The sequence below is a fragment of the Belonocnema kinseyi genome, chromosome 7 (assembly GCF_010883055.1).
Source record: "Belonocnema kinseyi isolate 2016_QV_RU_SX_M_011 chromosome 7, B_treatae_v1, whole genome shotgun sequence".
NCBI lineage: Eukaryota > Metazoa > Arthropoda > Insecta > Hymenoptera > Cynipidae > Belonocnema > Belonocnema kinseyi.
The window spans coordinates 52,012,388-52,026,043 of NC_046663.1; the positions used below are offsets into that span (position 1 = coordinate 52,012,388).

Here is a 13,656-nt window from a genome sequence, read left to right on the forward strand (position 1 = left end):
TGTTACAAAACCCGAACATTTTGATCATAATTGTAATTTTTTAAGTTTTTTAATAAATCTAATTTAAATTAGTAGTGTTGCTAAAAGTTCAGAATTATTTCTCCCAGAGGCGTATTCGAGGCCCAGCGGAACCGGGGGTCACCGCTGTCTTTTTTTTGAAGGCCTGACGGCGCAAAACCACTTTTTTGTAACACGGAAAATGTTTTCATTGATGTGCTATCCCATATTTATAAACTGCATTTACCAATTATTTTAGGCTTTTTTACCTCGCCCCTACCACTAAAGCAACGTATACGTTTATAAAGTCTTAATAAAATTAATTTCGGTAACATATTGAATTTAATACAAAGGAGCACCTTACATTTTTAAGATCTTAAGTCTAAGTACATTGCATTTTCAATCAGAGTTGAATTTTTCACCAAAAAATATTTCTACCTCAAAAAATGAATTTTCAATACAAAAAGACGAATTTTCATGAAAAAGATTAATTTTCAACCAAATTGTAAAATTATCAAGCAAAACATACGACTTTTTCCAAATTGTTGAAATTTCAAGCCAAAATGATGAATTTTCTACACAAAAGTAGAATGTTTTACATGAAGGTTTATTTAAAACCAATTAGTTAAATTTTCAACGGAAATTATAAATCCCTATTTAAAAAATTAATTCTTTCACAAAGTTGTTAAACTTTAAGTCAACTATTCGACTTTTTAATAAAAAAATATGAATTTTCAACAAAACATGTAACAATTGACATTTCAACCAAACCATTGCATTTTTACCCACAAATGTTAAATTTTCAACGTAGAAGATTAAATTTCTACAATCACAAATTTTCATCAACGTACATTAATTTTTGACTAAACGTTTAACTTTAAACTAAAGAAGATACATTTTTAACCAAACAGTTCAATTTTGTAATGAAAAAGATAAATTTTTTTCTGAAAAAGGAAATATTTAAACAAAAAATGGAACAGTTTAATTGCCATTTTAAAACATTTATTTTTAACCAAACATGAAACGAATTTTTATCAAAAAAAAAAATCAATTTTCACCAAAGAGATGAACCTGACTCTAAAAAAAATTAATTTTTAACAAAGTATTTAAATTCTTGATAAAAATATGACTTTTCAACAATATAGATTGCATTAATAAGAAAATATTAACATTTTTAATGAAGTAATCGAATTTTTTATCATAGGAGATGAATTTCGTACCAAAAATATAAAAGTCGCCTCTTCAATAAAAAAAAAGAACTTTTACCAAAAATATAGTTGGACTTTCTTATTGGATTTAAGTTATAAATGTTATCTAAGTTAGTTACGTTATTTCCACTCAAACTGGTAACGTAGTTTTTGGAAAGTACTGCCAGGCTACTTTCTCTTTTAGGACTACATCACTGTTTTCTCCAGTAAAAAAGAAATTAAAAGAAACCGCAACCGTACACTAATTTAAATTTTGGCGCTAGAAAAAGTGAGGCAAAGCGCCACTGCACCCAGCGCCAAACCAGTTCACACTTCACTGCGCAGTTGTTGAATGCGCAGAGGTTAGTTACTCGTGGACCTTTCCCCAGTTAACCCTCGTTGAGGAAATTGGGGAAATTGTCAGTGATAGTGACTGTGAGTGGACCGCGAGAGGCGTCTCAATTTTTCAATTATTTCTTTCGGGTTTGCGTTCTCAATTATTAAAAATCAACGCGATGCTTCGCGAAGACGTGCCACGAAGTCGATAATTCTATGACGGGTTTTGCGTTCCGTCAAATGTTTTTCCCGTCCTCCATCATATGCCCATGTCCGAAGGGGTTCTCAAAAAAACGAGAGTAGTGAATCGTATGTACGTATTTACACATCTTAAACATTTTCCCAAGTATTAATATTAATTACGAGCAGTATTATCCATATTTATACACCTAATAAACCTGCAATCCTTAAAGCACGAGAGAACGATTCCTTTTTATTTCAACGTGCTTTCTGCTACAATTATCTATTTTTATTCTCTGTAAAAGTCAGTAACTTTATCTTTTTCTTGTGCTGAATCTTATTCCTGCTTGCGCCGTTCTTTAATTCTTATTACATCTGGTTGTTGAGGTGGACATAGCGAAAATATGAGTGCAAGATTTTTTCGATAGAGAACATGCAGGCGGAAGTGATGATTGTCATCCGATTTACTGAGGTTGTTGGGGTCCTTGTCAGCTTTCTTGTTTACAGTTGTGTTCTCCATAACTTAAGAAGCTATACTGTTTTTTCTGGATATAATTTCAAGAGATTAGCTCAAAAACTTGTGCGATTCCGATTTGCGTTTTTTTAAAAAATGTTTTGCAGTTTGTGGGTGCGTGACGTGTGAAAATGAAATGGAGTGTCACTGTTTATGGGATTTGCGTAGCCACTGGCTTGGGATAAAGACTTATACTTTACCGATAGTGAATTTGTGCTTATTTTTTGGTCATGAATACATCATCTTCTGCAGAAGAAACAATTCGATTTAGTTTGAAGGTTAGAATGATTAACTATGTGTATTCATAATAATTGGCCAGAGACTGTTGCTTCATAACTCAATTTTTAACAACGTTACGATTAATCAAATGGTTTCTCCCACCTAATTCGCTTTTAATAACCGTTTATAACCATTTTTGAAGTGTTTATTTTACAATAAAATTCTTGTTTATAGACAAATATCGAAATGAATTGTTCAATATAAAATGACTTAAAATTGAAACATTTAAATATGTTACGTACGTTCATGTTTTCCAGAAAAACATGAACTAATAAAAATGTTTGTAATTTTCTGTTTAACTTTCTTCAACAGTCTTGACAATTAGATTGAAATAGTTGTAGGTTTTATCAGTCCAAGAAAATCAGTAAAATCTAAGGACAAGCGTTACAAAAATTATTTTGTTCATGAAAATGAAAATGTAGATATTTTTTTTAATGTGGAAGAATTCAGGTATGATTTTCACATAGGAAGAATGAATATTCTTATCGGTGTAGGATGCTCGTGACATAATATCAAATCAGCCTCATGACGTTTCTGATACGTGCAGCTGCTTACAAATTACAGAAATGGGCGTAGGGTTGTATTTATATCTGAAGTCTTTAATTTTCTACCAATTTGAACGGTATTTTTTTCTTTATATCCAGCAGGATCTTAGATCTTTAATTTTCGCACTAAAAACTTTTGTGCTTAAAAATTCTTAGTTAAAATACACGTATGTATTTATCCGATTTACTTTAATTAATTAACTGGAGTGTTGTGTGTTTTTTTTTAAAAGTACATTTTGTAGAATTGAAATGTATTCGTTTTTATAAATGTTCTTTGTAATCTTTTCTGTGAAATGACTTGTCTTTAGAAAATGAAATGCATATAATCACGAGCTAGTTCATGTAAGGATACTGTGGTTTTTGTGAAGGCAGGTAAATAGCAATTAAAGCAGATACACCTCACCTGCCAGGTACTTTCTTGCATAATATATGGATCTGTTTAACAAGTAAAATTATTGGCTAGAAGGCGAAAATCTTACCATAATAATATTCTTAAATGCTAGACCTACTTGAACTTATTTTTATTTTTTAAACATTTTTTTAAATTATTTTTATTGCCTCGCCAGATCGAATCATATTTTATGTAAGTCGTTCTGTCGAAATCAACGCTATATTGAAATTAAGTATGTATACGAAATTTTATGGAGAGAATTAATTATTCGAGGTCAAAAGAGTGATCTTTAAAATACGAATTCTTCATCAGTTAACTTAATCGGAGTAGATCGCTTTCAATAATTAAATTATAAAAAAGTATGGGAATCAATTTGCAGAAAAACAGATTCTAACGATTTTTTAAGATATTTCGTTTCAAAAATTTGCAAAACTATTTTATTTAAAAATTTGCCATTATGCATGTTTAAACATTTTGTTTTTAATATAGTAAAATAAAAAGTTAAAAAGTGTCAATTCTTTAATGACAGAATGTATTTAACACTATGTATAAACCACAATTTCTTATAGAATAATTGTTTCTTCTTTTCTAAGTGTAAAAATAAGTGTTAATCGTTCCCCTACTGTTTCCCTTTTTTCTGAAAAGATGACTCTATGTCCCCTTTTTTGAGCTCTTTTTGGAACTGTGATCCTTGTAATTTCAATTGTTGGACGTGAAAATGCGTCTTGTTACATTCTCCGAGTGTAATCGACTTCGGCTTTAGTTTACGAGTTCGAAGTACTGACTACTATGCATTTCTTTGAACACGAGTTGATGACTTATAGAAGTTTTTTTTTATTGTGATTGTAAAATTTTAAAATAGAAAAGACTGAAACTTTATGCAAAGAATCTAAGATGACAGGCAATTTAATTTAAAAAAACGGGAATTTACTTCTGATCGTAGACTCTTCAAGTCTATTTACTGATGGTAAATTAATCTTCTTGTTAGGTAAAAATTCAACTATTTCAGTTGAAGATTCATCATTTTAGTTCATCATCAGTTGGTTGGAAGTTAATTTTTTCAAATGAAAATTTAACTGTTCCATTTTGCGTGGAATATTGGCCTTTTCAAATTCAACAATTTGAATGTAAATTTGTCTTTTTCAATTGAAAATTCATTTATTTCGTTTAAAATTCACGTATTTTGCTTTAAACAAATATTTTTTAATATAAATTAATTTCTTTGGTGGAAAAACAAGCTATTTTATTCCAAATTTGTTTATTTTTTGGTTGAAAATCTTTTTTTCTTAAACTGAAAATGAAAATACTATTCCAGTTGAATACTCCATGGTTAATTAAAAATTCTTTTTTTTTGCTTTAACTTTTTTTGTACAAATCATTTTTGTTGTTGAAAGCTCAACTGTTACAGTTGGAGATTCATTGTTTTAGTTGAAGACTCATTTTAAACATGGCTGCATCTAGTCGTCCGACTAGCCTATTTTTATCATTTGGCTAGTCTTACCGAAAATTATTTAATATAATTTATTTATTATTATTTTTTAAAAATTTTAATTAATTAATCATTAATTTATACTAAAATTAATTTATGAAATTTATCCTATTAACTCAACAAAAATTACCAAAAATGTTAGTCATACCGAAATTCGGGACAATTAGTCTATTTATACCATTTAGCCAATCTTTCGGAAAAAATGCTAATAGGGCAATTATAGTTGATAAAAATAGTGATTTTCAGTCCTCGAGCCTCGCACTATTTTCAGCTTTATCATCATTCAACTTTTATTTCAATATGATAGAAAACACTAATTCCTGTTTATCAATTTATACAGTATTATCATGAAATAATCTTCGTTTCTGTTACTTATGTTTACTTATGTTGCCTTCCCGCCCCGTAAAGTGTTGTAAAAAGGGTTAGGGTGTGACCTTACATTATTTCTGTGGCTAGTCACAGGAGTGCCTTCCCGCCCCCATGGGGCGTTGGAAAAGGGGCAGGGGTGTGATCTGACATTATTTCTGTGACCAGTCACAGGAGTGCCTTCCTGTCCCCCAAGGGGCGTTGGAAAGGGGGTAGATGATGTGACCTTAAATTATTTCTGTGATCAGAGACAAGGCCGCCTTTCCCCTTATCAGATATTGAAAAAGTTTATGGGTGTGACTTAAATTATTTCTAGTGGCAAGTCCTATTTAAAAAAATTCTAAATTTTTTACCAAGATATTCCTTATTTTCACCAAAAATTTAAGGCTTTTGGTGAATTTGTATTAGTAACTGAAACAAATAAAGAAAAATATAAAATTTTCATAGTTTTGTGAAGCTTCAAATGATAAAGTAAGATCCAATCCAAGCGCGCGGAAATCATAGGGAGGTTTCGAACGAACTTGAGGCTACGGTGACAGAGCAAATATATAAATTGATTTGGATGAGTTAGAGATTAAAGGACTACATTTTCTAAAACATAACCTAACTTTTAGTTTTATTCGTTTCTGAATTTTGTATAGGAACAACTAGCAGTTTTCATAATCTTTGGCTAACTCAAAAGGAGTAAAATTTTTAAAATACATAATTTGCGGGACGACGAGACACTTCGTTTAAACATGTAAATATTCCGGATTGTTTTTTCTTAACTGAAAATTCAACTATTTCCTTAAAATTAATGTATTATTTGGTTGAAAAATTGTGTTTTTTGGTCGAAAATTAATATTTTTGTTTGAGAATTTTTCTTATTGTTTAAAAATACATCTTTCTCGTGAAAAATTCAAGTATTTTAGTTAAATATTCATAATTTTAGTCGAAAATTAATTTGTTTCGTTTAAAATTTTACTATTTCATTTTAAGATTTCTAATTTTATTTGAAAATTCATTTATTTTGCAATTTTTTCTCTTTTGTGTTAAAGGATGTTCAGAATGAATGTATTGATTTCAAATATATGTTCGCGTTTTGCGAAATATATGAATATGTTACTTTTATTGAAAAACTTGACCGGGAATTTAATATCGTCCGCCGAATCCGAAACCCTTTCTTTGTCTCAAGTAGTTGTAATCTATCAAATGTTTTCTCATCTTTGAGAGGGAAATTTAAATTTTGAAACTAAATGCAATGCTTTAAAAGAATTGAATTATTCGTTCAACCATAACTATTTTGCAATTAATTTCGTTATATTTAGATTCTCAGAAAATAACCAGTTTGAAAATAACAGACTTACAAATTCTTAAATATTTATAAGGATTTCAAATTTCTGATATACTTTTTTATAGGACTCGTCATCTGGATTGAAATATTGAAAGACTGTATTCAATTAATCGATAATTTTATTCAATAGTATTTTCCGTTCTCATAAGGCAAGATTTTAAATTGTTTGAACGAACATTCCAGTAAAGCAGATTTTTGTTGTTCCAACAATATCTCTACTGAAGCTTCAATTGATGAAAATAGGCGATTTCTTGCAAAAAGAAAAAACCTGCTCGCCAGAACAAGTGCATCATTTTGTGCATCTTGCATTCAATTAATGGTCATACGTTAGCTCAGAAATTCAGGATGTAGTAAGACGGATGCAACTGGGCCTTTTTACCCCATGTTTTTTGCATTTTTATTTTGGCTGTACTATACGTTGTAAGAGAACAAAAAACTTATTTAAAAAAACTCGTGTCGACATGCGTGCAATTTGGCTCACAGAGACGCACTAGCGGATGTTCTCTTTCCAATGAAAGATGGAGTCGTTTTAATGAATCAACTGATGGAAATGTAATTTCACTAAAAAATTATCCGCATGTCCTCCCTTGAACAAAAAGTTTTACACTTTCTTATCAGTTTTCGAATAAAATAATTGATCCCCACAAAACTTTAAAAGGAAAGAGAATAATAATCAAATTCTGAATTTAAATTTTATAATTTTATTCTATATTACGTCTCCGAAGATAATTTTTCACAGGGTGTCTAGCTACCCTGAAAACCTGGATTTCTTCTTTAATTCTTTGTATTTATATTATCTTTTACTCATTACAGAATAAATAAAGCGATTTTTAGAAATTTTTTTTTGTAGACTACCAATTATTCTATAGGTTGCAATGAGCAGACTTTATTATCGTGAATAATTTTATAAGTTTTTTTATTTCATCTCCACTGATACACAATGTTAAAGTATACATTTTTTTGTGATATTCAACTTAAAAATTATTAGTTGAAAATTTCTACGCGAAATCAGTTTCAGAATTAGAATGAACAATGGGCATATAACGTATTTTTCGAAGGGGTTGATAACTCGATTTTTGAGTGTACACCAGACTAAAAAAACTATTAAAGATTTCAAAATATTAAAAAGTTTTGAACATTTTACAAAGATTAAAAAAATATATGTACACCAGATTTCAAATATTTCACAACAAATACACAAAGCTTTTAAAGCTTTCAAAAGTTTTGAATAATTTCTTAAAGTGTTCCTAAAGATTTTGAATATTTCAAGATTGCAAGGATTTCAAAGACTTGATAAGATTTCAAATAACTCATTGATCTCAACGAATAAAAACGATTTCACAAACATTTAGGAAAAAATACACAAATATTTTAAAAGATTGAATAAAGATTTCCCAAAGATTTCGAGCATTTCAAGATTGCAAGGATTTCAAAAATTTGAAAAGAATTCCTAAGATTTAAAATAATTCGCAAAGATTTCGAACATTTCCAAAGACTTTGAAAGTTTCAAAAGATTTTTAAAAGGATATAGTAAACCAGATTTCTAAGATTTTATACAGATTGACAATATTTCAATGATTTCAAACGAATATGAAAGATTTCACAAATATTTCAAAAATCTTGAACTATTTCAAAAGGTTTAAAAAAATTTGAGAAGATTTCCAAAGATTTAAATTATTTTAAATGATTACAAAAGATTTTAAAAACAAAGTTTAAAAAAGCCTTCACAATTATTTAACAGATTTCATGCAAATTTTACAAAATTTTTAAAAGATTCTAAAAGATTTCACAGAAATTTAAAGATTTTATGTATTTAAAAAGATCTTAACGAATTCATAAAAATTTTAAGAATTTCAAAGACGATCTATGTTTGACAACATTTAAGAATTTGTTTATTTATGGTTCTGCTTTCTTTAAAAATTGTTGGCCAATAAAAAATTTAATTTATCATTTTTCCATATTTAACAGTAGGTCATTTAATTATTTGATGTGAAAAAGGCTTGGAAAAACTTGACTTTTTGAACTGGAGAACCTTTAAAAGACCTTGAATTTCGCGCCTAAGAATCGCTGGATACGCTGTTTCAAAATCTTTAAAGTTTGAAACATGATTTGAAAGAATGATTTTATTTAATCTTCGAAATCAAAATTTTAAAATACCTATAATTCAGAATGAATCAAAAGTTTGTCATTCTAAATTGCTATAAAAATGAAAAGTAATAAAATTAAGAAATTATTAGAATACCAAGAGAAAATGTAGAAAAGTAATACACGGAAACAAAATAATGATAACTGCTATGAACTTTTCCTGTCTTCAAAATTCACATATTTTTCTTAAACAAAAAAAATAATAACTAGTAAAATAACAATTTGAGTAGCCGAGTAGTTAAACTTTATAGATGTCTTCATGTTAGTCATATCCACTTCTATAAGGATACTTTGTAGGCGTTTTTGTGGTCTCATCTGCAATTTTCTCGAGGCAGCAGAGCATGCATAGTTTTTTCACAAACATTAACACGTTCTTTTGAGACAGGAGCCAGACTACTATTTTTACAAGCTCTTTTCGTGCTCAAGGCAACCTAATGGAAAGAGTGAAGAAATGTTGTGCTTTTGGCGCGAGTCTCGAGAAGTATCGTAGCACAATAATTTTAAGTGATTTTTCATCTTTGTATAAGTTTATCGCTCCTGGGCAAATTTAAATTCTTAGCAATATATGTCGAAGCTAAATTCAGAGTTGGTATGAATAAATTGAATCTTGTTTTACGAGTGAAAAATGCAAACTAAAAAATGTGCCTTTTACTTGGAAAGATTGTTATTTAAAAAAATTGTATGCAAAAGAATTACTATGTGCTTAAACTAACTTTTGAGAAATAAAATGTCGATTAAAACGTATTTTATTTGAATAAAACTTTTAAAAATTTATGGTGAAAAATTATATTACTGTTTTAATTGCAGTCGGAGTTAAGATATCGATCCACGCATATTCTTAGTTTTGTAAGGTCACCAGAATGAAAATAGAGCAAAACCTCGAAATTTGGCTCTGTGCTGTCTTCCAAGAAATACTTCAATATTGCATTTACCTTTTGCATGCTGTTATTTCTATTCACCTCTGAGACTCCTAAAGTATAATGTAAGTGCGTATAGGGAGACTGACGAAATAAAATTGTCTGCTGTCTCGAATCCGGTAAATTGAAGGGAGCGAAAGCTAATTTTATGAAATTCCGGCATCCCGGAAAAGTCCCTTTTTCATTTCCCGGGAAATTGGAACTTTGATTTAGGGGTTAGAATCCAATTTTTACATCGAAATGTAAATCTCTGAAAGATTTAGAGCGATGTTTTCGTATTTTAACATTTTATCTAACTTGCAGTTCAAATTGGAATTTTTTCTAAGACTTTAAAAATTAAATTATTTCTTGGGTTACCACTTTTAGGTAATTACTTGTTTTTAAAAATATTTATTTATTTGTGAATTGAATTATTATATTTATGAAATTCATTCTTCCCTTTAATATGAATAAGCAATAGTGCTTGGATTTATTATGTAATCAAAGGTTTTATATCACTGCATGTAATGTATCTTTCAGGGTTAGAGAGGAGAGGAGAAGAATGAAGATTCACTGGAGAAGGACGAATAGCTAATTAGGTAAACCTGGCGCGTGGAAAATCGGGCCAAAGTCCTGGATCATCCTCATGCTCGTCATCGTCTACGGAGAGGCTGCAAAGGATGCCAGGACCAACGCCCGAGAGACCTCGTGCCCATAGGCTCACAGACATCGAACCACAGGGCAAGGTAAGAGGATTTCATAAACTGAATTACCCCCCCCCCCCCCCCCCCCCCCCCCCCCCCCCCCCCCCCCCCCCCCCTTCCACCTCCCGGCAACCAACGAACCAAAAAAAGTAACGTAGCCGTTGGATAAACACCGATTTTAAGTTTATTCTGGAGTTTTTCTTTTTTCGCGGGAAATTGGGTGATTCACGAAAATTGGTGAATTCTAGGGCAATATATTCTTTTAAATAGAATGAATGTAGATACCACTTATTGAATTCAATATAAAAAGGCTTTCTATTTCTAAGATTTCAAGTGGAAAGTATTTCTTTTTAACAAAAATAGTTGAATTTTTCGACCAAATAATCAAATATTCAACTAAAAAAGATAGGCTTTCGGCCAAGAAAAAGACGAATTTCTAACCAAATACAGTGAAACTCTACTATAGCGCCGATTTTTGGGGTGACGGTGGGTGGGAAGTAACTCATTATAGGCCGCTCCGCTTTTATATATTCACGCCTGATCACTCGCCTGAGTAATAACTGCAACCTCGCGAACCCTGTGCAGCTCCTGTTACACCTACCTGAAGCGCGGCCTCAATTCTCGGAAGGGCAAGAATAAATTTTGTTTATAAAGTGATTATACTTTAAACCACGTACTTGACTTTTCATCTAAAAATGATCATTCTCAACAAAACATGGAATAGTTCATATTTCAACGAAAAAATAATTTAATTTAAAATAAAAAACAGTTAAATTCGACCAAAATACAAATTTGTAACCAAAATTTTTCAGGCAATAAATAAAACAAATTTCAGCCGAATTTTTTCATGTAGAAGCCAAAAGAAACCCGAAGTTTCAAGATAATAGTTCAGTCCTCAACCAAAACATCACTTTTCAACCAAAGGGATAAATTTTAACAAAAATGAATCAATTTTGAACTAAGGAGATTAATTTTTTACTATAAAAACCGAATTTGCAACAAAATACATGAATTTTCAACCAGATACTTGAATTTTTTACTAGAAAATAAAAATTTTAAATTACAAATATAAATTTTCTAGCAAAAAATGGAATAATTACATTTTCAGTTTAAAAAATTAATTCTTAACCAAAAAATAATAATTTAAAACAAATTAGTTGAATTTTCAACCAAATAGTTAACATTTCATCTAAGAAAGATTCATTTTCAACCAAAAATGAAACGAATTTTCCTTAAAATAGTTCAATTTTCAGCTAAAGGGACGAATCTTTAACAAACAAAAACAAAAAATAAATTTTTAACAAAGTAGTTCCACTTTCAACGAAAACTTATTACTTTTCCACAAAACAGATGCAATTTTAACAAAAAAAAGGATCAATTTTGAACTAAGAAGATTAATTTTCTACCAAAAAAGTCAAATTTTTAACCAGATACTTGAATTTTCAACTAGAAAATATCCATTTTCAATTAAAAATAGCGATTCTCAACTAAAACTTAATAATAGTTACATTTTCAGTTAAAAAAATTAATTCCTAATAATAATAATAAAATAATTAAAGTGGGACGATGGTCGTGGGGGCTAAAGCGTAGGCTTTGGACCCACTCCTACGGCTTGCGGGTTCGATTCCCGCCTCGCACTCTGGAAGAGTCTCGGTGGCCCATGCGGTGAACACTAGCCTAGCAAGGGAGTTGTTCATCTCCGGAGAGTCGTGGGACCGGTACCTCTAGAGAAAAGGGTTTTCTCTAAGTACTTAAGGCTGTTGCTCTTGGTGGTTCGGAACCCACCTTAAACTGTAGGTCCCCCTTCCACCACCAAGTAAGTGTGTGGAGGGTGTGTAAAGGAATAGAGAAGGTGTAAGAAAAATGTAAACCCTTAGGGGACACATTAGAAGCTTAAAGAGAAAAAAATAATAAAATAATTTCAAACAAATTAGTTAAATTTTCAACAAAACAGTTTAACATTCAATCAAAACCAGTAATTTTATTCTAAAAGGACGAATTTCTACCAAATATCTACAATTTTATCTGACAAAGATACATTTTCAAGAAAAAATAAGACGAATGTTCGACAAAATAGTTCAATTTTCAACCAAAGTTGGAGGAACTATTTGTCAAGTAAACAATTTGGTACTCGACCTTGGACAATAGGACCCCCCTCCCCCCTGTTAATGACTAAAAAGCATGAATATTAAGAAAATAGTTTCAGTTCCAACAAAATAGTTACATTTTTAACCAAATAGTGGCATATTTAGCCAAGCGGTATAAATTTCGAACCAAAAATTTATTAGTAGACTTTTCTACCAGAAAGAATAAACTTTTAACAAAAAATAGTTGGATTTTCGTATTGGGCCTCAAACTGTCCGAAAACGATTAAAAACATTAATTGCTGTTAATTTTCGTGAATATAATAATTGTTTGGCAAGGAACACAACTGATGGCTATATACGTTCAGAAGAAAGGGAGGAGCGTCATTAAAAAAGAAGAAAAAATGAGTATTTTAGTACACCCTAGTGTGAAAATCTGATCGAAGAAAGTGATTTTCAAACTTATGAAGTTATTATTGCAGGGCCATCTTTCGTAAGATTATCAAAATTTGTAAAAATGTATTAGCAGGAAACATACTAAACGTTATCTAAGTTCGTAACGTTCCTTCCACTGACCCTCCCCCTGCGAGGTCGTCACTATATTCTCGGATATCATGTCCGAACTTGTACAAGTTTCCGGTGTATAAAAGTACATCCCCAGGAAATCATTTATCTTCGCCTGTGATTTATTGTCAGTTTAGTATGTCAAAATGTTGTCCCGGAATTGTTTCAATGAAGCATTTTTCAATATTAAGCTTTAATTCAAGAATATAATTTTAAAATGCACGAGAGGACCATTTTTAAAGCTTCTTATTTGTCTGATGCTATTCTCTGAAGGATAATCCATCTTCGTAGAAGCTGAGTCAGAAGTGAAATATTTTAGATATGCGTCTGCATGCACTCTTCCAAACTTTGATAGGCTCAGTTCTTTTTCCCGTAAAAAGCAAAAAAAAAGTACACATGAGGCTAACAGTAATTTATAGCTCGCTCGAAATTGTAATATAGCCTGCAAAAAAATTCTGTTAAAATATTTGCCTCGTGAATGTGATCGTGTTCGATTGCAGAATGTACCCACTTCTGTCAAACTTGAATAGAACGGTCGTGACATAAAGGTTTCAACCTTGGCTGGAAAGCCACTGAAAATGCGAATATCTTCACAAAAGAACCTTCATTCGGGCTGGGTGCTGATGCTTTTTAAAATACAATAGAG

At 30.6% G+C, this 13,656-nt stretch overlaps 1 protein-coding gene across 2 annotated transcripts in view; it reads left to right on the forward strand.

The window, feature by feature from the left end:
- The first annotated feature begins 1,551 nt into the window (after positions 1–1,551).
- Positions 1,552–13,656, forward strand: part of LOC117175929 (rho GTPase-activating protein 32) — a 62,124-nt gene continuing 50,019 nt past the window's right edge. The window contains exons 1-2 of one of the 2 annotated variants that reach the window (XM_033365779.1): positions 1,552–1,833; positions 10,199–10,404. In XM_033365779.1, coding sequence (XP_033221670.1) covers positions 10,339–10,404 — 66 coding nt within the window. In that variant the 5' untranslated portion in view covers positions 1,552–1,833; positions 10,199–10,338. Of the gene's footprint in view, positions 1,834–2,201; positions 2,493–10,198; positions 10,405–13,656 lie in introns of those variants that run through there. The other variant, XM_033365780.1, reaches the window with a different exon arrangement.